The sequence below is a fragment of the Panthera pardus genome, unplaced genomic scaffold (assembly GCF_024362965.1).
Source record: "Panthera pardus isolate Hobbes unplaced genomic scaffold, ASM2436296v1 HiC_scaffold_8, whole genome shotgun sequence".
NCBI classification, from domain to species: Eukaryota; Metazoa; Chordata; class Mammalia; order Carnivora; family Felidae; genus Panthera; species Panthera pardus.
Window position 1 is genome coordinate 61,621,002 of NW_026527013.1, and position 26,896 is coordinate 61,647,897.

The window sequence follows — 26,896 nt, forward strand, 5'->3', positions numbered from 1 at the left end:
TCCCCAGGCCCCCACACCACTCCCCTCTTGTCCCCTCAGGAGCCAGCAGGGGCATTCCGTGGGCACATTTTGGGGCCCTTCTGCAGGAGTGTGTATGCTTCAGGCACGGACACCCTCTACGAGAGCAATTCCCACCCTCAGTGGGACGGCTCGGTGGGTCAGGACCCAAGACTGCACAGCTGGCCCCTTCTGTGGGAGGAGGGGTCTTCACCCAGCTCCTGGGCCCCTCCTGACAACCCCTCTCCATGGCCAAGCCCCTCGTCTATAAACTTGGGGTCCACAATGCTGACCACACAAGTGGATTCTGAGAACTTCACAGGACAAAGAGGCTTACCATGTGGGACCCTTGCTTGGATAAGGATTGAGACAAATATGTGGATTTTATTTTGATAACAGTTCTTACAAACCACCTGTAAAAGGACATTTGGCGAAAACTGAGCATTGACAAGTGTTCAGCGACATAAGGGAATTATTACGCATTTTGTTAGTTTTGATCCCAGCTTTTGGTCATGTAAGATAACATGCTTCATTTTGAGAGATGCGTATTGATATATTTAGGGATGAAATGGTGTGGTATCTACAATTAACCTGAAAATATTTCAGGAAAAATTGAACCAAACGTGGCAAAATGTTCACGGTTCACTCTTAGTATTGGATATATAGTTATTGTATTATTCTTTTATTTTTTATTATATTTTTCTAATTTTATTTTTGAGAGAGACAGAGGACGAGTGGGGAGGTGGGGAGGGGGTGCAGAGAGAAAGGGAGACAGAATCTGAAGCAGCTCCAGGCTCTGAGCTGTCCGCACAGAGCCGGACATAGAGCTTGAACTCATGAACCGTGAGATCGCAACCTAAGCCGAAGTTGGACGCTTAAGTGACTGAGCCACCCAGGCGCCCCTATTATTCTTTATAAATAACATTTTTTTAAAAGTTAACAAAAAAAATAAAAATAAAAAGTTATCATTTACAACAGCATCCAAATCCAGTGGTCCCACGAATTCATGTGATAAAGATGTGCAAGACTATTGCAGAGAAGCTCAGACAACTTATGACAGCTCATTGGCTAGACTTGGGGACACAGAAAGATACGCAGACATGGGTCAGAAAGCTTAATCTTTGTTTCCATTACCTATCACAGTGCAAAAAACATCACCACTGGATGTAGTGGCTTAAAACCACCACTGCTCAAAACTGCTGGTCTGGCCGCCTCCGCCTCACCTCTGTCTCTCTCTGTGTCTCGTGCTCTTCCCGATGTGGCCCCTTGCCACGTGTCTCTGGCTTCTCAAGGCCTGGGCCCGGAGACGCCCCCACCTCTTCTCAGGGCCAGCCTGGAGTCTGGGGGATCCTGCTTGGGCGCGGACATCCACCCGAGGCCAGAGGGCACCGAGGCCCTGCCCCGTGAGGGGAAGCAAAGGCTGAGTCTCGTGACTCAGCAAAGCCAGTGCCTCGGCTGGTGTGCTGTGGGGCGTGTGTGCCTGGAGCTGCCCCATTCAACACATGATGGCAGGTCACAGAACCTGTCCCCTCCCCTCCGTCACAGAGCAAGATAAAGCTCACACTGACCTCTGACCTCGGCAGGTACGGGGCTGAGTGTCATTTGCAAAGCGCTCCTTTTGTGACAAATTGGAGGATTTGTAGACTGATGTGAGGTTGAATACAGGGGGTCCAGACCTTCCTCTTCCTGGCCTGTCTCCCGACCCCTCTGCTGGTGTCCAGACCCTGCAGCCTGGGGAACCTGCCCGGCAGCCATGACGCTCCTGTCTGGAGGCTGGAGAAACCACTTTTGGCTCTGGGCCTGCAGCACAGAGCACCCTCAGCAGGGCTGGACCCCCAAATGTGGCCAGGAAGTGTTTTCTCCCTCACAAAGCTGCAGAGAACCCAGAAAGGAAGCAGGCTGTCCTGCTGGCCTTGGCCAGGACCACCCGCTGTGCAGAGCAGCCGACTCTCCGGATCCCAGGGGATCTGAGCACCCTTCACCATCAGCTTACTCTTCAGAGAAGGGCTGGCTTGTCCTAAGGCCACCAGAACTGGGGACAGACGCGGGAGCGGGCTATGTGGGGGTCTCCATGGGCCTCCAGGCTGGGCTCCCAGGGCAGGAACAGCCTAACACAGCCGCCCACCCAGCAGGTGGCGACCTGCCACACCCCCTGGGGAGGCCTCAGAAGTTGTGAGCCCTTCCAGGTGGCTGTGGTGGACACATGCCACATCCTTCCATATCAACTGGGAACAACAAGGCAAGGATGCCACCCAAATTTAGTGAGTCCCAGGAGGAAGGGGCCACCTACGGACAGAGATTTCTGGGGGTGGGGATGGCAGGGCTGGGACACTGAGGGACAGAGGGGCTGGGGACCCACTCTACTGGCCAGAGAGGGGAGGCGTATCCATCTTCCTCTGGGTGGTTTCTGAACAGCCCCGGACTCAAGGTCCTTTGTGTCCCAGAGGGAGGGTTCCTGGGGCCTGGAATGCCCGCACTCAGCAGAGACACAGCAGCTGGGACAGTGTCTGCTGCGCTTAGCCACAGCCCTGCCCTGAGGTGGCCCTGGGAGCCCTGAGCTTCCCCATGGCTCAGTAGGGATAAGGCGAGGAGACTTATGGGAGGGGAACAGGAAGAGACCCTGGCCCTGGAACATAAAGGGCACGTTTCCTCCCGGACTGTGGGCAGCACATCCAGCCGCTCCAGTCTGGGGTCCCTGGAAGAACCGGGTCTTGCTGCCCCACCGAACTGGGCCCCCAGGCCTCTTCCTCCCCTTCCCGTGACCGCACGGGGTCAGCGGAGGATGCTGGGGTTACGTTTCCCAAGTTGTTGGCAGTTGTGCGGACGTCCACCCACAGATGCAAGTCTCGAAGGGCAGAGACACGCTGCCTTTATTGCGCGTTGCGGGGCTGGCGTTGGGTGGGGGGTGGGAGGGGGTGCAGGGCACGGCCAGCGGGTCAGCGGCTCGGCCAGAGGAGGGTGTAGGCCCCGCGGCTGCAGCGGAAATCTGGCTCCGGCTGCTCGGGCTTCGGCTCCACTGACACGAGGCGCCGGGCCCCGCGCTGGCTCAGCGGGATGCAGTCGGAGACGCGGACTTCCAGGGCGCTCCCCTCCCTGAATCCGGGCGGGAGGGCCGTCAGCGGCGGGGCGGGATCCGCGGCGCAGCACCCTCCCTTGTGCGCTCCGGCACTCACCCCTGGCAGTGCGCCCCCTGTCCCCGTGCCCCAGGACTCACCCCTGGCAGTGCCCAGCCCGCCGCGCCCCAGAACTCACCCCTGGCAGTGCCTCCCCACCCCCGCGCGCCCCAGATTCATACCTGCCAGTGCACCCCCCCACCCCCGCGCGCCCCGGACTCACCCCTGGCAGAGCCCCCCCAGCCCCCGCGCGCCCCTGACTCACCCCTGGCAGTGCGCCGCCAGCACCCCCACCAGCTCCCCGACGCGGTTGTCCAGCGGCGGCTGGGAGCGGTGCAGACACACGACTAGATCGTCCTGGCCCCGCGCGTGCAGCACCACCAGCTGGTCCCGCCCACTGGTCACGCTCAGCCCGGTCACCTGCTCAGCGAGGGCTAGCTAGGTTCAGCCGCCCACCCCCTCCCCACCGGGCTGTCCCCGGGGCCCCTGCGAGCTCCCCCCCCCCCCCCCCCCCCACCGGGCCCCCGCCCCGGGTCCGCCCCAAAGGGGAGGACTGGCCCAGGCGCTGCTCCCGAGAACTTGCTCCAGGACACGGTGGAATGTTCTAGAAGGGTGCCTCTAACCCGGTGCCACCACTGCCCTGCGGCTCTCACCCTGAGTGTGCTGGCGTGGCCGGGACGCTGAACCTTCTGCCCTCCACCCATTAATGTCTAACCGGCGCCAGCGGCGTGGCCAACGCACCAGGTGGGCCCCCACGCGGTTACAGCACCCCCTCCCCCACAGGGGCAAGAGCGTGGTGGGGCAGGAGACAGGGGTGCAGGGAAGAGGGCCCCGCGGCTCGTTTCCTGCCTTTCCCGCCACCCCGAGCTGATGCTGAGTTCTAGAAAGCTCAGGTCTTCCCAGGTAGGCTCGAGGGGCGGGGCCCCGCAGAAGCCCCCATCTCACCCCCACGGGGCTCACCAAGGCCAGGGGCACGGTCCGCATCACCCGATACTGACGGCCCGGGTCCAGCTTGTAAAGGTGCCGGTCAGTGAGCAGGAGCGCCCGGTCCTGTCTCTTGTTGAAGCGATTCACCTGCCGGATAGGTGCTTTGGGGGTCCTGTCCCGCCCCAGGGCCTCCTCTCCCTGGGCCCGGGTTTTCACGGACCGGGGTGGAGCTGACCGCTCCTGAAACCTCCGCCCTGGGCTGGGCTGGGCTGCGGCTCTCCGGCCCCACTTCTCACCTTACGGACGTGGCTGGAGAAGAGCACAGTCCCAAAGCCGTCCTTCTCGCGGAGAGCGCTCAGTCGCTGGGTGAACAGGCCAGAGGCTGTGGGGTTGTCGGTGGCCTGAGGACAGATGGGGCTTGCCTGAGGGAGGTCCTTGCTCGACCAGCAGCAAGTCTGGTGAATCCACACGGCTACCCTTCCCTTTGGAAGCCAAGCCGAGTGAGGCCCTGTGAAGCCTCCCCTGGGTTCTCTGGGGGCCCCCCTGCACGGACCGGTGCAGCCCCAGGTTCTACAGGCCTGTGCCCTCCACTGCTGCCCACCAGCCCAGAAGCTGGGATGGCAGGGGCCAGATGGGACCAAGGAAAACTTTGAGCCCCTGGCCTTCATCCCCTGTAGAATGGGGCCAGGGGCACAGCTCCCGGCGCCTGTGTGAGGGCCAAGGGGAGCCATGGCATAGGGGTGCATGAGCCCGAGAAGGGGGTGGGTGGGGGACAGAGGGTGGAGGAGACCATGTTCAGTAAAGCCCAGGCCAGCTGGTTCTGGGTGGAAAGCTGAAACTTCAGAGGCAAGGGGCTGGCGGAGGGGCATGGCCTCCAAGCCGGCTGGACGGCCAAGCCCTGGGAGAGGACACTGGGGGTGGATACCGGCAAGGTCTAGCCTTGAGCCTTTCCTTGGTGCCCAGCCTTCACTGCCCCAGCACTCACAGAGGACAAGTAGTCCCGGGCCCAGGCCCGCCGGCAGCCCCAGTCCTGCCGCAGCTCTTGCAGGATCCCCATGGCAGCCACCTTGGCCTTGATCTGGGCCATGTCTGAAGGTGGGATGTTCTTCACCAGCTGCCGGGCCCGCCACCTGAAGGGAACCTGGTGGTCAGATGGACCCCATCCCAGGTCCTGCCCCCCAGAACTCACATGCATGGCCTCTACTCCCTTCCCCCATGGGACAAGGCCCAGCCTCTCAGCCTGGCCCCGGCCACCCTGTGTTTCAGCCTCCCTGGTCTGAGCACAGCAGTTGCTGGGGCTCCCTCCCGGAGAACTCCTGCCCAGCCTTCAGAGCTCTACTCAGATGCTGTGTCCCCCACTGCCTGGCCCCAGCCAGCCACCGTCCTCTGCAGGCTTCCAGCAAAGAGACCTCGGGGCTCTGCTGATGACCGTGGGGGTGTGGGGACCCAGCTAATGTGCACGGCCTCCTGTTTTCCCGCTTATGAAATGGGGCTTGCGAGGTGCAGGTGACTGGCACCGGGGGTTCAGTGGGCGCTAGCTGCGTGGGGGAGAGCGCAGGGGTGGGGCCGAGGGCTTGCACCTGCAGAACAGCAACCGGCAGGTGTCCTGGAAGGGCTGCAGCACAGCAGGGGGCGTCGGCCAGACCAGGTCCCGGCCATACAAGGGGGGCTGCCTCGCGGCCTGGAAGCGCCTGTGCAGCTCCGCCAGGTGAGCGCGCACTTTGTGCTTCCGGAACCAGCGCATGATGGTGTAGACGGCCCGGAGACGCCGGCAGCGCCACCTGGCCAACGTGCCGCGCCATGCCTGGGGGGCCAGCCAGGCTCTCATCAGGCCTGGCCAGGCCCCCACCCCCTCCACCCACAGCCTGCTGCTGGGCAAGGCTGACCTGTCTGTGTTGCCCAAGGGGCCACCTCCACCTGGCGGCAGGCTGCTTCCCAGGTGGGCACACGGCCCTGCCTGTCGGGGCCTCTGCCTGACCCCTGGGAGAGCTCCCGCTGCACACCCTTAGACGGAAGATCCGACACCCGCAGGTGTGGGTGCTTCCCCCCCAACGAGGGGCTGAGCTGAGCTGGCCCAGGTCTGACCTCCAACCCCAGGAGGCCCCAAGATGGGGGGCACCCCAAGAATACAACCATGAAAATCCAGACTGGAGCCCCACAGCAGGCAGCCCAGACTCAAACAGATGGAGGACAGGATGGATGGCACTGTGGACAGCCCTGGAAACATGGGGCCACAAGGACCCAGTGTGAGCCTCCTGAGTCCTGTTTCTGTGACAGAGGCATTGTGTCCTGTTCCTAAAAACGGTCCCTATGTGTTAGGAGAGAGAGCAAAGCTAACAATTATTAAATGCAGTGTGTTGTCACTGGCTGGGTTTGTAAAGATGTGAGAAGTAATAGTGGGACATTTGTGGAAACCTGAACACAGGCTATGTGTGATTCAGGTATACGGATGATAGTTTATCAGCGTTAGGTTTCTTGTCTGCTAAGGTCAGCATGGTTTGACATCCTTGTTCTTAGGATATGTGTGCTGAGATATTTGGGGGTGTCATTACTTTATAGAATTCAGGAAAACAGAAATACACGTGTATGAGTGTCTGAATGTGGGTGTGGGGACAGATGCACAGAGGTGGGGTAGTGGGCACAGGATGTAGCAGTCCAGGTGGACAGGAAGTAATCAGAGAAATCTGTTGACTTTTCAGTAGGTTTAAAATGTTAAACAGGGAGAGACACGGCGGCATCCCCATCCTTTGGAAACACATCCTGAAACGACTCTAAACAAAATGATTTGCTTGAACAGAACTGAGGTGGGGTGCAGGTGTCGGCAGAAAACCACACTGGTCACAGGGTGACACAACTGATTGCGGGGAGTAGGTGGGGGAGTTTGGAGCCCCAGCATGCATGGTTTTGTCCAGGTCCCAAGTCTTTTAGAATAAAGAAGAAAAAAGTAAAAAAAAAAAAAAAAAAAAAAAGGAAGGTAAAAAGATGGCAGCCAGATTCCTGAAAATCTTGTTCTGAGCACCTGGATCCACCCCAGCCTGAAAGAGACAGCCTCAGGACTGAGGTGAACTGAACCACAGCCATACTTTTTGATTAAGTCAGTTTTAGTCCTGGTCTGTCTCTGACTAAAGGGGATTCCTGTGGTGCCTGGAGGTGTGCCTGTGGACCCGTCGGTGCACGCATACCCCCCAACTCCAGGTGGTGCACACCCACCCCTCCCCTCCTCCCAGGTGCACACTCATCCCTCCCCTCTCCCAGGTGCACACCCCTCCCCCCTCCCCCCAGGTGCACACCCATACCCCCAGGTGCACACCCCTCCCCTTCCCCCAAGGTGCACACCCCTCCCCCCTCCCCCCAAGGTGCACACCCATTCCTGCCTCGCCCCAAGGTGAACACCCTTCTCCCCACACTCTCCATGGTGGGCACCCAGCCGGGCACACCTTCTGCAGCAGCAGCACGATGATGGGAATGAGGCGCGCGCGGCTCTGCTCCAGTGTGACCAAAGTCTGGGGTGAGCGGATGAAGAGCTTGGTGTGGCCAAAGGCCACATCGCCCTGCAGCCCGTGCTGCTCCAGGAGGGCACTCGCGGCTGCCCTGTCAGAGCCCAGGAGGTGGTTGGGCCACGTGTACTCACAGGTCATCTTGTACCTGTGATGCAGGACGGGGCGGTGGGCACCATGCTCTAGGGACAGGTGTGGAACCACCCCGCGCTGGCCTGTCACACCTGGCCCATGCCACCGTCCCACATGCCACTCACTCCAGCCCACGGCCACCCTGTCCCCTGTCCTGCAAGGGTCCTCGCTGCCAGTGTCCTGCGTGTCTGCGTCTGAGGGGCCCTGGGGGCGTCTGGGACCCTCTGCCTACCCCTCAGACTCCTCATTGGAGCCCGTGGGGGACAGACACTGGGGAGATGGGGCTCCCAGTCACAGGGAGTGGTACCTGAGCAGGAACCGAGGGTAGGGCTGGCGGGAAGCAAAGCCGGCCCTCCGGACACGCACATTCTCCAGCAGCCCCAGGTACTCGACCTGGTGGCGACAGTGGCCCTCGTCCAGCTTTGCAGCCACCTTGTCCTCATTGGGCTTGATGCAGCGGACGTAGAAAGGCTCCTGCCACGACATTGGACACTCAGGGAGACCAGCGTCAGCCCCCCCACCCGGCCACCCGGCAGGTGTGCCCCCTGCCCCACTCCCTCACTGTGTGTATGGGAAGGGGCTCTTGCAGGGGAAAGGGGAGGCTGAGGGGCTGTGCCGGCCTCCCTCTTGCCTCCGCAGAGGCCAGGCTGAATGTCCAGATGTTCTGTGGCTAAGCGGGCTCTGGGGTCTTCCTGAGGTCCCTTTTGACTTTGAGCTCCCCAAGAAGCTGCTTTCCTGTCCCTGTGAGTCCCGCCCATGCACTAGGCGGTGGGGACAGGAAAGAGGCTTCAAACCACGAATTTACTCAGGCTTCAGCCCAGCCCAGGACATGTCACTGGCACTCTGGCGGCTTCCTGCTGGCTGATGGGGGTGGGCGTGGGGGTGGGGTAGAGCTCACTGCAGGAGGTGAACACCACCTTTCCCAAGATGTGCAGAAGTCGGCAGGGGGCGTGGGCAGTTTGATGCACAGGCACAGACAGAAGGACCTGGAAAGATCCAAGGCAGGGGCAGGGGCAGGGGCAGGGGGCAGTACCTTGGAGGCCAGGTTTTCCACCAGGGCCACCATGGAGTTCTTGAAGAGGGTGCCGGCTGTCAGGGGGCGCTTGGTCACCTCTGTGATGTCCTGCTGCCCGTCTGGCCACATGGCCCGCAGGGTGGGGTCTGAGCTGCAAACACAGGCCACATCCCCAGCCGCCCTCTGGAGGGCAGCCCCGCCCCAGCTCTGCCACTGGTAAGCTTTGTGGCCTCTGTGTTAAACCTCAGGCTGTCAGCCCATGAGGCGGGTGTCAGACCTGGGCGTCTGAAAGCCTGTCGTGCTTGAAGCCCCAGGGCTCGGCCTGCACCTCCGGCCCACACACCTGTTGTACAGCAGCCGCTTGAAGTCCTGGAACAGGTGGTCCCTGTTCTTGTCGATGAAGCCCTCCACTGAGTACCTGCAGAGGCAGGGCTGGTGAGGGGCCTCTGACAGCCCCAGGAAGTCCCCACCAGCCTCCCCCTTCCTCCCTCCAACACCCACATAAGACTCCCCTCTCTGAGAGCCTCCCTCCAGGAATATGAGTCAGTGGTTGTGCCCACAGCACTGAACCCTGGCTCTAGTGCATACGTGATGTGTGGCCTGGGACCAGTGACAACCTGTCTGTGCCCTGATACACATCACATACTCAGAACAGCGCCTACTGAGTTTCTGTAAGTATCAGTGACAGCAATTAAACGAGGAACTCCTGACTCATTGGTGTGTTTTGACTGTGGCACCAAGAACCTCAGATTCCTTGTCTTGCCCTTTGATGACAAAGGCTAGAAATCGCTCAGGGCCAAACTTTTGGCTCCACCTGGGGCTCCGGCAAAGGCTACAGGCATGGGGTCTGACCTCTGGCTGCACTGTCTTCTCCGCTTCTTGTCCTTGTGAGGGACAAGTAGACACTTGTGCCTCTCCCTGTGGGCCACCTCAAGTCCCAGTCAGGATGAGGTGAGCAACAGGTAAATTTGTAAAATAGCACGGAGATTTCCGAAGGACTCCGTGGGCATTGGTACTGAGCTTGTTGGAAACACTGACTTTGGCCCCTTTGCGCCCCACCCCCAGCTCCCAACCTGCATCTCCAGGGAGGATGCCTTCATAATAGCGTGTCCCTCCCCCAGCACCAGCATGGGTTGGGACCTAGATGAGAGCATCTTTTAAAGCTTCCAGAGGATTCTATGGTGCAGGCAGGACTGAGAGCTCTGATCTTAAAACCTCCATTTCATGCGTTTCACTTGTGTACCTGCTGACAGGCACGTCTCAAGTGTGCAAGAAGGGGAGATGGGGTGCCTGGGTGGCTCAGTCGGTTAGGTGTCCGACTCTCAATCTCAGCTCAGGCCATGATCTCAAGGTTCATGAGTTCAAGCTCCACACTTGGCTCTGTGCTGACAGCCTGCTTGGGAATGTGTCTCTCCTTCTCTCTGCCTCTCCCCTGCTGTACTCTCTCTCTCTCGCAAACTAAATAAATAAACTAAGAAAAAGTAAAAAAAAAAAAAAAAAATGGTGAGAGGGCCTTACGTGACATCCCCTGCATAGTGCTTGATCCGGAAGTCTCGGCCAAACTCCATGGTCTTGTCTGTGGGGCAGAGCTGGGGAGGGGGCGGGCCAGGGTCAAGGCACAGGGCAGGGGTTGGCACAGAAGACCGTCCTTGAGGGGAGGCCCGGCCACCAAGATCCCACCAAGACAGGCAGCACGGTGCCTGTGGGGCTCAGACAGGGACCAGCTGGGGACAGGTGGGGCGGGGGCGGCCACAGGGGGCAGAGGAGCACCTGGCGGCTGGTGTAGTGTGCATGGTGGCGGTGGTGCGTGTCCAGGCTCTGCAGGAAGATCCGGTCAGTGATGGTGCCCGCGGCACTGCAGGCCTCATCCAGTACAGCCAGCACGCCACGGTGGGGCCGCTCCACCAGGTCCACGATGGTGGCGTTGTTGAAGTAGTCCACCTGCAGAGCGGCTGGCGTCTCCAAGTGTGCCCGTGAGCCTGGGCCACTCCGCGCCCCAGGGCCCCCGAGCGCACTGCCCCCCATGGCCCCCACACACCCTTGCCGGCACTCACGCTCTGCCAGGCAATGCCCTCCCGCTCGTACTCCTCCTGCTCCTGCTTCAGGATAAGCTGGATGAACAGTTGCTGCAGCTTCTCGTTGCAATAGTTGATGCAGAACTGCTCGAAGCTGCGGGCGGCGGAGGGGCCCGCGGTTACGCCCTGCACTCGCCCCGCGGGCCGTCTGGGGCTGTTCGCTCTGTGTAGAGCCCATGCACCCATTCCGGCGGCCCCTCCCGGAATAGCTCCCCTGAAGTTCCCCCGAGGTGCCCCACTGTGGGGGAGCATCTCCCGCTCCAGACCACCCCCCCACCCCTGCCAATGCTCCAGAGTGGATTTGGGAGTCATGGCCAGGGGAAGTGAGCCCCAAATCTTGCCTTCTTGGGCACCACTGGATGGGAAGCACAGTTGAGGCACACTCGGGGGCATGAGCCTGGGGCTAGGGACCAGCTGAGACAGACAGACGCCGCACATCCTGCTCCCTAGCCCTGCGGAGCTCCGTGGGACTAAGGCAGCCCTAGAGGTTGGGGTCAGAGTGTGGGATGCGGTGGTTGGGCCGCCCACCTGTTCACAGGGAACACTTCGAAGCCATAGATGTCCAGCACGCCGATAACTGTGTCCTTGCCGTCACGCCGGGGGTCCCGGCCGCGGGGTTCCATGACACAGTTGATCCGGTTCACCACCCACTCAAACAACCGCTGGTACACTGCCTGGGGGAGGCCAGGAGCCAGCTGCTTTGAGCTGCATCTGTCCTTGCCTCCTCTGGGAAGGCCTCCTGGGTGTCCCCGCCTCCCTCCCCACAGCCTGCCGCCAGAGTACCTTGGCACAAGCGTCCCGGGCATAGCTGGCCTCCGCAGCCGTGTGCCCCTTCTCAATGAGCTCCCTGCCTCCTGAGGCCACAGTGCGAGACAAGAGGCAGCGCATCACCGACTCCCGGGGCGTTGCCGTCAGTTCGGCCACGTGGTCCACCAACACCACCTCGGCCACGGCCACGTGCCCCTGCTCCAGCCCGCTCTCCTCCATCTCCACAAACTCGATGTTTCCCTGGTGATGACGAGCCATGACAGTCAGGCTCCCCGTCCCAGATCCCAGAGGAGCCTGCCTGCACACCTCTACCCAGGGAGAAGAAAGGACAGGCAGGGATAGGGGTGTGGGGGGGCCTGGCTTCTGCCAGGGGAGTGGCCCCAGATGAGGGAGTGGCCCACAGCGCACAGTAGAGCTTTCTCCAAGGCTTCCCACCCAGAACATTACATCCGTGGTCCCGCTGCGTCTTCCTGCACCCTCTATGTGCCCCCTGCTCTTCAAGACACCTCACAGAGAGGTTCAGAGGGGTGGAGCAACTGACTAAAGCCACACAGACCTCAAATGACAGGTGCAAGAGGCGTCCGCAGGATGCTCAGCTTTGTTGAGCCTGCTGAGTGCAGGCTCACCTGCCAGACACGGACGTGGCATGTTGCAGGCCTGACCCGTACGTGGGCACACAAAACCCATAGCTCGGGGAGGCCTCCAGGCTTCACAGAGGGCTGGCTATGGGGCTGGACTGCCAGAGGCCAGTCTCCTCCTCCAGGGGTGGCCCTAAGACACCACGGCCCCTCAGCCCCTAGCCGGGCTCACCAGGTGCAGAATGGCGGCCAGGATCCGGCGCACGGAGTCCACCTCCTCGGGACTGAAGCCGATCACCCTCATGGCTTCCATCACTGCCTGGTGGTGGCTCCTCTCGTCGCTGTCCAGGGGCTGCAGGCGGAGGGGCTCAGCCTCCCGGTGCCACGCTGAGCCCGTGATGCCTCTGACCTGTCCTGCCTGCTCACCTGCTGCACCCCTCCCCATGCAAAGCCCCCAATTCCTCCCCGTGGATCCCCGTCAAATCGGGGCCTCTGTGGTCCTGCCGCCTGCCTATACCCAGTGCCCCGGCACCTGGCGCCATGGAGCCTTGGGCACCCTGGTGCTCCTGCGGAGCCCCACCCCCACTCACATTGAGCCCCGCTCCCTGCCGGGTGAAGCTGTACAGGGCGGGGTTCCTCTGCAGGTGCAAGTCTTCCAGCTGTGAGTCCTCACAGCCCCGCAGGACCTGGAGGTCAGGCACACCCCTTTGTCAGGCCCTCCGAACTCCAAGGACTCCCCCCGCAAACGTGCAGGAGGACAAAACCGAGGGAGTTCATTGACAGTGTGGACACTGCCTGAGTCCAGCGGTCAGACATGCTGTAGACACCACGGGAGTACAGAGAGATCCCGCTTCAGCAGTCAGGCATGATATAAACACCACCAGAGTCCAGGAAGATCCTATCCAGGGGGCCTCACCCAGTGTAGACACCGCCCCAATGGTGTCCAGGGAGCTCCCCAGCTGCAGGGTGGGTAGGGAACTGGCGGTATCACAGCAGAGGGGAGACCGGGAGGGAAATGGGTTGTGGGTGGGGCAGTCGGAAGGCCTTCCTGGGCGCTACCACACCCCTGCTTTGGCTCACCTGGTAGAAGGCGTGGAAGTTCCGTTCGCCCACGTGCTGCTTGAGGACCCGAGACTGAGGAGAGAAGGGCAGCTGGGCCCTGGCCCCACGCAGGGGACCCCTCCCAGAGCCCCCAGGGTGGTGCGGGCAGAGTGGGTGAGGCAGGCCTGGTGCAGAGGGGGCCCCCTCAGAGCCTGGCACCTCCCAGAAAGTGCGTCCTGCCCCCGTACCCCAGGCAGCAGGGCCCACCTTCTCCAGCAGATAGCTATGGATGTGCCCCCCGACAGGATCTCCTTTGAAGTCGAAGTTGATGTCCATGTACTTGCCGAAGCGGCTGGAGTTGTTGTTTCGGTTGGTGCGTGCGTTCCCGAAGGCCTCCAGCACGCACGTGGACTTGAGCAGCACATCCTTGACCCTGGCGGGGCAGGGGGGCTGGGCTGGAGGCCGCAGACTCAGCACCCCTGCCTGCCGCCTCCCATCTTGTGGGCTGGGAAGGCCACCTGCCAGGTGCTCTTGGAAGTGCACCTCCTTGCCTCCCAGGCACCTGCAGCCTGCAGGGAGGACAGCGCACCCCGCCCTGCACCTCCAGTCCCGGGGTGGCCCAGAATTTCCAGCACTGGGCCCCCAGCCCCCGGAACTCCACCTTGGCTCTCTCGACAGGAAGGGCCCAGGAAGAACTGGGGCTCTCACACAGGAAGCTGCTCCCACGTGGCCCCACCGGTCACAGCCGGTAAGCAGCGGGCAAGGAGGTGGACAGGCGGGCCCTCATCCGGGCCAGGCACTTCCTGACCGTCCGGGCAACTACTCCCTTCTGTGGGGTCAGCCTGAGGGCCCAGCGTCTGTCTGTCGGCCCTGTGCACCTTGCCTCTTCATGTTCCTGGCGGTGGGTCCCCCTGGCACTGGGCCTGCCTCCCCTGGGGTTGAGAGGGCCTGCACGGGTCACCTGGAGCCCTCCTGACAGATGAGCCCACTGAACTCTTATGGGTCTTCCCCTCCAGGTGTCACACCCAGGGCCACCCCTTGGCCAGCTCTCCCTGCTCTCACCTCTCCACTTCTGCCCTCTGGCTGGGGTTGGTGACGGCAGCGATGTACTGCATGATGTGCTTGCTGGCCTCTGTCTTCCCTGCCCCACTCTCCCCTGCCGGGCAGACGGACAGTCAGACAGAATTAGCGGCTGCTCCCCTTGACCGGTTCCCTGTGCACCCCCCTCCACCGGGTCCGGGGAGGCTAGGCTACCTGGGCCCTGGCGACGGGGCACGTACCTGAGATAACAATGCAGGTGTCCCTGGACCGCCGTTTCATCGCCCTGTAGGCAGCGTTGGCCACAGCGTAGAGGTGGGGCGGCCGCTCATAGAGCTCACGGCCCTGGTACTTGGCGATGGCCTCAGGCCCGTACAGGGGCAGCTCCTGGTAGGGGTTCACGGACACCAGCACCTCGCCGATGTAGGTGTAGATGCGGCCCTTCTCGAACCTGGCACAGGAGGGGCCGGGCCTCAGCGCTCAGGACTGGGGTTGTACACCCAGGTGCTGGGGCCGTGGGCCGCTGTGGGGAGCCTTGGAGAGGCCCTAGACCACCCCAGGGCTGAGAGTGGGAAGTGGGTGAGGGGTGATCTGAGACTTCCCGGTGCCATCCTGCTGGAACCCCACCCCTGCTGCAGGGTCACGTTGGGGTCCACGCTGCTCTCCACGGGGGTACCAGGAATCAGGACCACCCACTTCACGAAAGGCCGATTTGCCGAGGCCACACTGGGAAAGGTGGAACCAGGTGGTCGAGGTCGGAGAGGAGAAAGGGGCTGGGAGGCAGTGGGAGGAGACTCGGGCTGCTTCCGTCCTGAGGCCCCCGCCCAGCCCCACCCAGATGGCTGGGACTGGGGAGGAGTGCAGGGAGGGGGCCTAGGGCTGCGGCCCCTCCCCCTGCACATCCTCAGACCTCTCAGCCCTTCCTTTCGGGACCCCCCCCCCCCCCAGGACCTACATCCCTCCCCCTCTTGACCTTTCTGCCCTGGGAGGCACCCGGGGCTGCCTGCTCCCAAGCGGTCTGGGACCCGCCCTGCCCCAGCAGCTTGTGGCCCGTCCCTTTCAGGGGTTCCTCTTCCTCTGCTGCCGCCTCAGTAGAGGGAGTCCCCCAGCTCAGCTCCCTCCACACACCCTCTCGTCGCCCGACCTGCCCCCTGCGAACCATGTGGCCGGGTTCAGTGCTCCATCGTGAAAATGGAGCTGGGGATGCCCTCCAGTCCCATGGGCTAGGTTGTCAGAATGAAGTGAGGTTATGCTTAGCCCTGGACAAAATAGCTCTTCTCCTGTCCTCCTCCTTCAACAACGTGTGCCGGGCGGGTGGTGCCCCCTAGCTCCACAGCCGCCTTCTGTTCCCCCTGGCCGTCCACCTGTCCAGGTCCTGGCGGCCACCCCATCTCCCTATCCCCTGGCTCCTGCAGGGCAAATCAGACCCCATGTCACTTCTAGCAGCCACGCCCTGCAGCACCCCATGCACCCCCCTGAGCGTCATCTCAGCTACACCCCGGGACAGGGCCTGCTCGCTTCCCTTGGTGGAGGCGGGGGGGGGGGGGGGGGGGGGGGGGGGGGGAAGGGAAGGGCCCAGCACACGATCCCTGGCCGGCCGGAGAGAGACTGTGTGCCCTGTCGGGGCTGGCACCTGCCGGTCCCTGCCAGTCCCTGCCAGGCAGGAGGGGCAGAAGGCAGCCAGACTGTGTTGAAGGAGGGGGTCTGGGAAGCCGGCCCATCAGTGGCTGGCCACCCTTGCCCTGGGAGGACTGTCCTTCGTGCCCGACCAGGTCCCCCTGTAGTCACCCAGACAGCGGTCCGGGTGTGTGTGTGTGTGTGTGTGTGTGTGTGTGTGTGTGTGTGTGTGTGTAAGCACCACCCCCCCAACCTGGGCTGACAGGGACTAGGGAGCTTGGGGGTGGGGGAGGGGGCCCAGTGCCCTGCGTTCACCTGAGCTTTAGGTTTTCCATGAAGTCCTCCATGGTCACTTGGTCCAAAAGCACAAAGTCAGCTTTGCCGCAGTCAGGGCCTTCCTCATCCATCCTGCTGCCGGGAGGCACCCGGGCCAGGTGGCCCCGACCTTCCTGTACAGAGGGACAGAGGGGAGGGTGCTGGGAGCAGGCCCAGCCCTCTGGGCCTGTCTCCCTGGGCGCGTGTGGTAAAGGAGGAAGTGGGTTCTGGCCCTGGGGAGGGGCTGCCCTCCCCCCTTGCCGCTCCCTCCCGAGAGGGGCTTTCACCCTTGCTTCCTGGTTCCCCCAACCAGAGGGCGGACTCCCGACGGTGGAGGCACTGGGGGCTCTGGAAGGTTTCTGCTGACTGCCTTAGTAAGCTTGGACCCTCTGTGGTCTCTATGCCCATGCCTTGGCCCAAGCAGGGGGGAGGGTCACCCGTGTAGCTTGACGTGGTCATGGCTGCCAACCCCATGTGTGTGAACTCTCAGAGCTCAACACTAGGTGCGTTTTAGGGTGGGTACCTTGTATCTTGATTAAGAGTGGGGAATGCTGAGGCCCAGAGCTTGGGGCTGGGGTCTAGAATAACATTCTTGTAATTGTGCAAGGCCACACCAGGATGTGAATGACAAACCCTGCTCTAGGTCAGACTGCACCACACCACAGGGCTGGCGGCCTGGGATCCTCACGCTGAGGCTGAGGCTCGGGAGAGTCGTGCCACAGGAAGCCTGTCCCCCCCTCCCCCAGCCTATCCCTTCAGTAGTAAGTATCAGGAATAGTAGAGAGCTCTCTACAATGGGCAGACCGGCTGGCTCAGATTTGTCTCCAGCCTCCTTGACCCCATGGCATCCTCCAGGCGGACAGTTCTGTCTCCACCCACTGGGTCATGCGGAGGCTGGAGTATCGGCCAAAATTGAGTCATCTGTGGGATGCTTTCGGGGGCCTGTACTCAAAAACTAGTCTGTTTAATAACTGCCTTTCAATGAGCCCACTTTTTGAACTCTGCAGTAACCGACATGCAAGTTAAGGGATTTTTTTTGCCCCTCAAATTCATTAAGATGAATACAACCTAGTAAGACTGGGAAATGCTTATTCAAATGCCTGATTAAACTGGGCAGGCACCCTTGCACACCCTCTTCTCTTGGGAGCTGTTGGCCTGGCCCTTCCATCAAGACAGGCCTGGTGCTTTTGAAGGGCTTTTCCACACCAGCGCTCAGGAGAATCTTGACCCAGGATGTCACTTCCCCAATCTCCAACCCATGGGGTCCCCCGTCATGCATTAACACTAGAGGAACTCAGGTGAGGTCTGAAATTCCAGGGACACAAAAACCTGAACGGAATCAATTTTCACATCCCTGGATAGTTCTCTTTGGGTTTTTCCTGGTAGAAATGTCAAGACCATCCTGAGGTTGGGGATTTGGCCCCTGGGCGGAGCTTGCTATGGGCTTTATGGGCTGTCAGTGTGACCTCAGGCCTAACCAGTCTTGTCTGGAGATGGGGATGACATCACACCAAGTCCTTTCCCTTCCTGGTTGCCTCCCCCTCATCTTGAGGGGGGACGACAAACCCCTTTCGGGATTTCAGCTGGGGCACTGAGCAGGAGCACAGGGGCTGTGTGTCACTCTTCTGACCTCATGGGGTCAGCGGAAGTTCCAAGATGCCTCCCTCAGCCAGGTCCCTCTCCTTCCCGGCCCCACCCTGGCCCCTGCTGATGCCCTTGATCTTTTTGGTTTCTCCCTGGCAGGTTCCCGGACCACTCAAGATTTATGTCCATCTGGGGGCAGTCAGTTAAGTGTCCGACTTCTGGCTCAGGTCATGATCTCGTGGTTTGTGAGCTTGAGCCCCATGTCAGGCTCTGTGCTGACAGATCGGAGCCTGAAGCCTGCTTCAGATTCCCAGTCTCCTCCTCTCTGTGCCCCTCCCATACTCATGCTCTGTCTCTCAGTAACGAATAAACGTTAAAAAAAAAAAAAAAGATTTACACCCACCTGACTGGGGAGGGCGTACCGAACCGCAGGCTGCTGCGGGGAAGGCCCCACCAGGGAGGGCACCTCGTCAGCCACCGCCCACTCTTCCCCCTCCACCCTGGGGGTTTCCTCCCAGAAAGTACACTTCTGGTGTGGCCTGGAGTTACACCTGTGGGCACTGTGCATTCACACTATCAGTTAACAGACTGACCGCATATGTTTTCTGATGCAAGCGGGGCCTGCTGACATTCCTTGCTGATAGCCTCACCAACATGAGCTAAATAAACACCTAAACCTGGGAGTGGGCAGGTGTAGTCCACCAGAGGGCCGGCGTCAGTTTTCCAACAAGTCAACTGGGTGTGCATCGCTCACACTGAGTGTCAGCCCACACATGGGCCTGGCCACCTGCATGTGTGTGCAGGTGTGAAGATGTGCCCCACACCCAGGTCTCACCCCGCTGGTGAGGACTAGAGGGAAGGAAGTCCATCAAGGCAGCAGAGGCTGCTCTGAGGCTCCAGGTAAAGCTCCTGATGGTAGGGGGCTGGCGCCCCATCACCTACACAGCCATTTGCAAAGACAGGAGTGACAAGAAAGGAGACCCCTCCGGGCCGAACCACACACTGAAAAGATTTTATTAACTATCCCCATCTTCCCACACAGGAGCTGTCAGAGGGGCCGGGGTCACAATGACAGCGACGAGCCTTGTTTTGGAAGCAGACAGCGCAGCGGCATCCAAACCTGAGATCAGAGAACACCAGTTAGAGTCGCACACCAGGCCCCAGGCCACCCTGGGCAGAAAACAAAAAATTCCAGCTGCCTCCATGAAGGGGAGCATGCCAGGACTTGCACCTGCTTTGAGAATGGGAGCAGCACAAGGGCATGTCTGTGGTGAGGCCACACCTTCAGGCAGGAGGAGGAGGGACTTGGAGGCCTGCGGTGAAAAATCAAGTAACTTGAGCACAGCCAGGGACTCTCAAATGCCAGTTGCCATAGAGGCAGGGACAGAACTGGACCAGGATCCACACCCCTGGCCACACCGTGAGCTAACCAGCCCTGTGACGGGACTCAGCAGCAGCCTGGCCTTCCCAGGCCAGCACACCACCAACCCTGGAGGTTCCTGGGGAAAAGGCTGCAGGTCGAATCCAAAACCACCAAGGCAATCAACACCGTGCCAAAGAATCAGGGCCTGAAGAGTCCAGGTATTAGACCACTATCGTCCAAAAATAGTCTCGTGAGCTTGAAAGCAATTAATCTTTCTGGGACTCCATCATCTGATTTTCAATATGGGAAGATCAGAATAAGTTGATGGTTTTGAACTTCTCGGGCAGGGGGCTCAGGGAAATTAGTAGACATGAAGTGAAGACAGACCTCTCCAGCACACTCACCACTGCAGATTCCAGGAACAGCTTGGCAGCCACCGACGAGGCCATCTCTCAGGGCTCTTGCATCTTGGGATTGCGGTGGCTGACACACTGGGGGACCGCGGACAGTACTGTCATGTGCTGGGCAGGGTGACAAGGTGGCCCGCCAGTTTCAAGCATGCTGGTAGGACACACAAGGCCTTTGATTACAGAGCTGACCCTTCTCAGCAGCAGCAGTCAGGGCGTCGGCATCTTCCCCCAGCCCCAATTCCCACCAGGGGAGCCGGAAAACACCCACACACAGGGAGGGCCGTGTGTTACAGGAAAGCCAAGCCTTTTACCTGCTCTCTGCCCCAGAGGGAGGCACTCCCTTCTATGTCCCAAGGCTGGCTGCTACTCGAACATCTGAAGATGGGCCAGAGTTCAGTCAATGCCTTGCTCACAGGACCGCAGAAACATGAGACTGAGTGTGTCCTCGAGGCCGGTGTGGTCAGCGTCCGCACGTGGACTGAAGAGGCAGATCCCAAGTCTGCTGAAAGCCTCAACCTTCAGAGGAGACGTGGTGTGACCCGGCCACCCAGAGGAACTATGCTGCCCTGCCATGACCACACTGGCCCATCCCTGACAGCACCCAACAGCCCTCCCACCAAGGCCAGGACACCCCGGGCATTCCCCTCCCACCTAAGCTTCCCACCTGCTTCCAGATTCCACTCCTCCCTCTGGGTCTGGCATCTGGAAAAGGGCAGACAGTAAGTAGGGTGGGAGAGGCCTGGTGTGCAATCGCGATCTGCCAGTTTCTGGCTGGGCAACCCTGGACGTGGGCCCCTGTTCCATATCGGACCCAAGACCACCTCTCAGGGGTCCCCAAGGATTTGAACTGGGGGAAGAACAAAGACCAACAGGAATGCCCTCCTTTAAGATGAGCACACGCTGGCTTCACCCTCCAGCAGCCCCACTGCAGAATTTCACCATTTTTTTCCTACAACTTGTGATATCCCATCCATCCATCCATCCATCCATCCCACCGGGCTCGTCTGGCACTGTTTTCCACTCATGATTCCCCGAGGCTCCCCCTTTACCACTCCCCCTAAACTTCATTTCCAACTTTTGCAAGGCTTTTAAGGACAATAAAATAAAATCTGCAGCGAGCGTGAACACAGCAAACACCCCCAAATCCACAATAACTTCTGTAGATGTGAACGTTCTGTGAGCTGCATGGTCTCCAACAGTAGCCACTTGCCAAAGGTGTGTCTCCTGAGCACCTGCCAAGTGAGCAGTGAATAAAAACCCGGATTTGAAACTTTACTTCCTCTAAACTCACGTGGCAACTGCAGATGTTTACAACGTGCAGCACATCAGAAATGGAAAAAACGCGGTCATCTGTTCGAAATTTCTATAACCTTGCTCTGGATGGAGCAGGGCAAGGCCTCAAACCGTTTCCCAATGTTCTTGCAAGCACTGCAGGAATGCACGGGGCCACCCCAGACCCAGGCACGCTGGAGGCTTGCCGCCCACCTGCCCGAAAGCCCCTAGGCCTGGGGCACCGGCCCGGCCTGCAGACCAGACGGGAGGGGCTACCTTCAACGCTGTCCCCCACGACCCTGGAGCTCCTGAGCGGAACTCCCTCAACTCCCAAGAACAGAGAAACAGCCGTACGACCGGTCATTACCCAGAGCTGCCCTCCTGCCAGTCTTCCCGGCAAGTACTCCCCAGCTGCGATCAGTCTCCGGAACGGCGGGCCGAGACCCCCGGGCACACTCGGCGGATTCCGCAAGGGCTTCCGGTGAAAGCGGGGTGGCGGGCGCCGTCGGCCGGGGAGCAGCGGCGTGAGCGGCGTCACTTCCCCGAGGCAGCGCCGCGAGGAGGACACGCGGTCAGCCGCCGCCGGGACGCCGCCCCCGGCCGCAACTCCATCCCCGCGGCGCTGCCCCCACGGCCGATCCTCCCCTGGCCTTAGCAGGGAGCGAGCGCCGCCGGGTACCCGCGATGGCCTCGGATGCCCAGGCCGCCCGACAGCCTCCTGTCGCCAGCGACACATGACAGCGCCGAGCACAAGTCAGCGCGCCGGAAGCCGGCCGCAATGACGTCACGCAGCGCGCCGGAAGTCGGCCACCGGGAGGACGCGGGCGGAAGTCGGGTAACGGCTGTCCGGGGCCGCGGGGCCATGGAGTGGGGGGCCTGCCTCCTGTCCGCTCCCATCGGGGTGCGCGCCCCCCTTTCCGCCTCACGGCCGTCTCCGCTCGAGTGGTGTCCCTGACGGCTCAGGGATCCCGGCTCCCGACGCGGGGAGGGCGCACGGCCGGCGGGCAGGGCCGGTCCCGCTGGGCTGAGCGCGAGAGCGCTTTCTTTGTCGTCGCCTCCCGTGAGCGGTTTGCCCGTGGTGGGCAGCCCGTCCCGGTCTATTCTTTCGCTGAAATAAAAGTATTTCCTTCTCTTCTGCTTTTGTGGAGCGCTTGACTGGGTTGGGAGGGCCGCGCCGGGGAGGGTACTGAAGCCGGAAAGGGTGCGGCTGGTCGGAAATTGTAGGGCCTTCTCCGAGGGGACCGGGGGCACGGACTGCATGTTCGGGGGTCTGGGATCAGGGATCAGGCTCGCAAGGCGAGAACGGAGTTCTGTAAGTAAAGAAGAGCTGAGCAGGGCTCGAAACTCATTTTACTTATGGCACCTGCTAAATCCATTCAAGCACTTCAGCGTATACGAATCCCATTATGTATTTTATTAAATCTCATGAGACGGGGCAGGAGTTTTACTTCCAGATTGCTCACATGGAAAATAACATTTGCCGAAAGAGGTTAGGAGGCTTGCTCATGATCTCCTGGAAGGCTAGGTTTTTCTAGCTCAAGAGTTTGGTGCTGTTTGCCTTCCGTGAGTCTGCCACGAGATAGAGAAACGGTGTGAGGATGTGGGTGTATATGTGTGACCAAAAAAGGTGGGCTCTCCCCAGGACGGAAAGAGAAGAGCTGCTTTCTAAAATCATAACAAAATTCACTAGAGAGGAGACGATGCTCTATGGAAACTGTTTTCCAAAGAATAAGAAAGTGCCAGTGGCTTCTGGGTGGCTCAGTCAGTTAAGCTTCTGACTTCGGTTCAGGTCATGACCTCCCAGTTAGTGAGTTTGAGACCCATATTGGGCTCTGCACCGATGGCTCTAAGCCTACTTGGGATTCTTTCTCTCTCCCCACCCCCCAAATAAATAAATACACCTAAAACAAAAAGGGTGCCAAAACATTAAATATCATAGAACCAAAGCTCACTTGAGTTGTACAGGGAGGGTGCATGAGACAGGGACAAAGGGAGACAGACCTCTCAGCAGCATTTTAACGACTTAACAGACTATCGAAAAGAACTTTCTTCAAATCCACATCTCCAAAGAATAACTCCACTATTCTTCCAAGCCAACTGGGATATATGCCTGGAAAAGAATATTACCAATTTGGCTCTGGAAGAATACATAAGGAGTTACAGCCAAGGAAATGTCAAGGGGGAGCTGGTGGGGTCTCTTCCACAGGAGGCCACACAGGGTGGCTGTACTCACAGGGACTGTCACAATCTAGAGCTGGTTTGGTCCTTTATCATTTACCGGCTTGGAAACTTGAAACTACAAAGAGAATTCACTCGAAGTGAGTTGAAATTCTTTTCTTTGCTGAGTAAATCAACCCACTGGATTTGTCATGGGCACAGCATGGTATGAGGTGCATGTGTCCAAGGACAACTTGGAGACCTCTCGTTAGTTATGTGCTCTTTAGTCTCATGAGGGAGATCCTGGATGGGGGAGAGGGACAAAGAAAACACTGAAGTCAGCCTTCGGAACAGTGAAAAAATTAACTTAAAAAAAAGGGGGGGGGGCACCTGGGTGGCTCTCTCTGTTGAGCATCCGACTCTTGGTTTTGACTCAGGTCACAATCTCACAGTTCATGAGTTTGAGCCCCCAGTCGGGCTCTGCACTGACAGTGCAGAGCCTGCTTGGGATTATCGCTCTCCCTCTCTCTCTCTGCTTCTCCCCTGCTCAAGTGCCGTGTGTGCGTGTGTGTGCGTGTGTGTGTGTGCACACGCTCTCTCTTTCTCTTTGTCAAAATAAATAAACTTCAAACAAACAAAACCTACACCAATTAGCTGGAATCTAGCCAAGACATGAGTCCATTGAAAACTGTCTTTGAGAGGGCCAGTTGAAGATAAATCTTCACTTGTTCAGGGCTTTCTTGAACACTCGAGAGCTTAGCCAGGGGAGACTGTGTCCATCTTTGTCTGGCCAGGTGCACATCATTTGTCTCATTAGAACTCGGACACAAAGAGGAATCCCGCACAGTCTCTAAAGGGCCTTACAGTCTAGTAGAGGAAGTGTCCAACATTAACTCTAGCTAATTAACTCTAGCATCAGGACACACAAAGTATTCTGGGGCTGGAGGAGGGAAAAACTGCATCCAAAGATTGAGTGGAGGAGAAGATACTTGAGCTGGGTGAAAATGCCCAACAGTCAAGTCCACTAGGGATAAACCTAATAGACCAGGTCTGGTTTATTAACCTGTTGCAAAGAGAGAACCCTAGAGATTTCTGCGTTGTGTCTCATGAGGAGACTGGAGAGGGAATTTTGTAAGGTTTGGGGTTGCACTGAATAATTCTGAGGAGGGGAGAGGGGAAGTGAGGGCCATCTTCAGATGGTTGCTGTCACGAAGTGTGGACCACTTAGTAACTGGGTCTTAGGTATTTTTGTTCATGAGGTAGGGCCACAGAGCAGGCTATGGAAGTTACCGGTAAGAAGGAAGAGGCTGTCAGGACACTTCACAGCTGAGTTGTGACCTTGGGAGAAATGTTTTCTGTTAACACTGTACTGGCTCATCAGTGCCTATTATAATAAACTGAATATACAAGTGGCCAGTGGCCAGACCATTTATGAAAATAGGCCCACGGCCTGCAGCAGCCCACCCAAAACCAATGCCTCCTCTGCAGAAGCCTGCCCAGGAAGCCGGCTGCTCGAAGTCAGACTTGGGGCAATTTAGACTGCTGGCTCTGGTGACAACCCAGAAAGCCATACAATACCCTGTGACAGTCCAAATAAGCCAGATGGCCAGGACTCGGTCAATAACTGACATCTTACCTAATTTTTGTTCCCGGGTCCAACTCAGGACCAACCAGAGAAAATCGAACACAGGAGATGCCCCACTTCTCTAGAGTTCATCCCTGGCTCCCTCAGGCCCACAGCCCCCATCAGGGCACCCCTGAGTCCCCCTTTTCCACCATGAAGCTCTCCCCCTCTCTTGCTGCCTCTGGGCCTCTACCAGGCCAGGTGATGGAGTGACTCCCTCACTATTGCAGGCTCTGAACAAATATAGCCTTTTCTTGTTCTCATTTGGTGGGTCCTCATTATTTCCCTGGGTTCAAAGAGCTCCTGGGTTGGTGAGCACATGGTGGTGCTGGTGGATTGGTGACCTGGAGAGACATGGAATCCCCGTGTCCGTTCCTATACCTTGGTCCAGACATCTCTTTCATCTGGAGGCTTACCTGTAGCTTTTGTCATATCCTTTTATAATAAGTTGGTAAACAGTCCGTGAACTCTTTTTCTGAGTTCTGTGAGCCACTCTAACAAGTTAATTGCACCTGAGGGAGGGTCATGGGAACCCCAATTCATATTCATAGCCAATTGGTCAGAAGCACAGATACCAGTTTGGACTCGCGGTTGGCATCTGAAGTGTGGGGGGTCTTGCAGGATGAAGCCCTCTACCTGTGGATCTGATGCCGTCTCCAGGTGGATGGTGCCAGAGTGAGTTACTGTGGGATACCCAGCTGATGTCACAGAATTGCTGGGTGTCAGGATCTGGTGTCACACAGCTGGTGTCAGAATCGCTGCAGGAGTGGTAGCTGTTAAGAGTAAAGGAGACACAGGAGGAGAGTGGTTTTTCCTAAAACATGGGCTACCGCAAGCTGTAGTAGTGTTATGGGCTGCTGAGAGTATAGAAAAGGAGTATGGGCACTGAGAGTATAGAAAAAGGTACGTTAGTGGGAGACCCAGAAGACCAGACCTCTGTGCTGGGGTGGGAGCCCTGGGCTGCACTGCTCATGTTTGCGGGGGTGGGTGCCAAACGATGCAGATGGAAGACTGAAAGATCATTTCCCCCACCTCTGCTCTATATGCCAAAGGGCCTGGAATACCTTTGGGAGTGCTAGGGACCAGCTATTTATTTGGTATCTGTCTCAAATAGGGTCCAAGGGATAGGCCAGTAAACGTAAAGAGAGCTCTGAAGAATGGGAGAATAGTAGAGGTAAGAAGGAGCCGCTATTCTGAGGGCTGGGGTAAAGCCCCCGGGGGAAGAGATCTCCTTACCCCCAGGGCTGAGGTCCAACTTGCTTGGAGAGAGCCTAGCTACAGCTCACCAAATGGCGGAGAAGCGCTGGCAGGACGTCTGGCAGTCCCTCCGGAGTGCCAGGAAAGCTGTTCAGGGGCGCGCCTTTGCGGCTATAGGGCAGGAGCTGGAGCAGCGTTCTGGCAGCCTGCACCGCGGAGTCGGGTGCTCGCGGAACCTGGAGCTAGAAGAAGCCGTCCTTGGTGCGGGGAGGTGGGCTCCGGGGAGGCCTCTCCTTCTGCAGCTGTCAAGGGAACTCACTGGAGCCGGCAGCAAAGCCCCTTCCTCCCGCACTGCCTCCCAGGGGGTTTCTTCCCCGGCACACCTCTGCAATGGCCCACCTGGCAGGGGAAGAGCGCTCAGAGGGCCCAGCTCCATCCTGCAGGGCATGGAATGAGAGTGAACGCGGAACTAGAGGTAACACACAACCCGCGCAGCAAGCAACATTGTAAAACATCAGTGGAGACAAGTAATGGTTTGTTTGGTATCAGTTTACATTCTAGCTGTGCTGCAAGGTTCTGGAAACAGTTTTTAAACATTTTTTTTTTTTTTTTTGGAGATAGGGCGTGAGCTCGGAGGGACAGAGAGGATCCAAAGAGGCTCTACGCTGGCAGCACACAGCCAGATCCGGAGCTGTAACCCACGAGCCACCCACGAGCTGTGAGATCATGACCTGAGCCTAAGCTGGGCGCTTTACCGACAGAGCCACCCAGGAACCCCTGTGCTGCAAGGCTCTTGCTAGCAGCTTGGCTTAGTGGCAAAATAGTGTCCTCCTGTTGCTGGCTCCCACTTGCAGCGTGGCGGGCAAACCACCAGACTCTCCAGACTCGTCTGTAAAAGGCGGCAGTTACCCTGGTGACCCTTAAGGTCACTGACTGTTACGGTGACTGTTCTGATAGGACCCAGGAGTTGCTAGTTACTGCATCCCCACCTTCCTGAATGCTTGTCTGAGCAACACAGGCACTGCAGCAGAGGAAGTCGCGGAAAAGGGCACGGATGAGGCAGACGAAATTTAGGTGCAGATTGAGAAAGATAAAGGAAGCGGCTTCGCCCCGCTGGCCCCGCCCAAGCCTTCCGGTGGCCCCGCCCCCAGCCCCCAATCTCCCTTCCCGCCAGCC

General features: G+C 59.0%; 2 protein-coding genes and 1 non-coding gene across 13 annotated transcripts; all 3 read right to left on the reverse strand.

Moving 5' to 3' along the window:
• Positions 1 to 1,427: 1,427 nt before the first annotated feature.
• Positions 1,428 to 16,687, reverse strand: MYO1G (myosin IG). 2 transcript variants are annotated; one of them, XM_053897355.1, is made up of 22 exons: positions 16,114 to 16,685; positions 14,424 to 14,632; positions 14,206 to 14,299; positions 13,411 to 13,576; positions 13,183 to 13,236; positions 12,693 to 12,788; positions 12,335 to 12,454; positions 11,540 to 11,764; positions 11,285 to 11,430; positions 10,736 to 10,850; positions 10,452 to 10,622; positions 10,200 to 10,270; positions 9,025 to 9,099; positions 8,700 to 8,832; positions 7,974 to 8,140; positions 7,475 to 7,682; positions 5,618 to 5,841; positions 5,023 to 5,167; positions 4,334 to 4,438; positions 4,071 to 4,184; positions 3,376 to 3,530; positions 1,428 to 3,090 (listed from the first exon to the last, which is right to left on the reverse strand). In XM_053897355.1, exons 1-22 carry the CDS (start codon positions 16,203 to 16,205, stop codon positions 2,934 to 2,936), a joined length of 3,042 nt encoding a protein of 1,013 aa, XP_053753330.1. In that variant the 5' UTR covers positions 16,206 to 16,685; the 3' UTR covers positions 1,428 to 2,933. The 2 variants fall into 2 exon arrangements, with proteins under 2 accessions (XP_053753330.1, XP_019306475.1); XM_019450930.2 differs by lacking the exons at positions 1,428 to 3,090; positions 3,376 to 3,530; positions 4,071 to 4,184; ... (1 more) ...; positions 5,023 to 5,167; positions 5,618 to 5,841 and adding an exon at positions 6,725 to 6,958 and having other exon boundaries at positions 16,114 to 16,687.
• Positions 16,688 to 18,689: 2,002 nt separating this feature from the next.
• Positions 18,690 to 26,894, reverse strand: LOC109267936 (uncharacterized). Of its 10 annotated transcripts, none has more exons than XR_002080357.2 (7): positions 25,760 to 26,894; positions 21,110 to 25,296; positions 20,135 to 20,172; positions 19,782 to 19,986; positions 19,465 to 19,551; positions 18,929 to 19,010; positions 18,690 to 18,817 (listed from the first exon to the last, which is right to left on the reverse strand). XR_002080357.2 is itself a non-coding variant. In XM_053897397.1 (6 exons), the coding sequence occupies exons 2-5, from the start codon at positions 21,476 to 21,478 to the stop codon at positions 19,513 to 19,515; spliced, it is 651 nt and encodes a 216-aa protein (XP_053753372.1). In that variant the 5' UTR covers positions 21,479 to 22,311; positions 22,695 to 24,078; the 3' UTR covers positions 18,690 to 18,817; positions 19,465 to 19,512. The 10 variants fall into 10 exon arrangements, 2 of the variants coding, with proteins under 2 accessions (XP_053753372.1, XP_019306476.2); XR_002080360.2 differs by having other exon boundaries at positions 19,465 to 19,621; positions 25,760 to 26,864; XR_002080361.2 differs by lacking the exon at positions 18,929 to 19,010 and having other exon boundaries at positions 19,465 to 19,621; positions 19,782 to 19,948; positions 25,760 to 26,867.
• Positions 20,819 to 20,950, reverse strand: LOC128775793 (small nucleolar RNA SNORA9). Its single transcript, XR_008420765.1, has one exon. It is a non-coding gene; the product is annotated as a small nucleolar RNA SNORA9 (small nucleolar RNA).
• Positions 26,895 to 26,896: the final 2 nt, after the last annotated feature.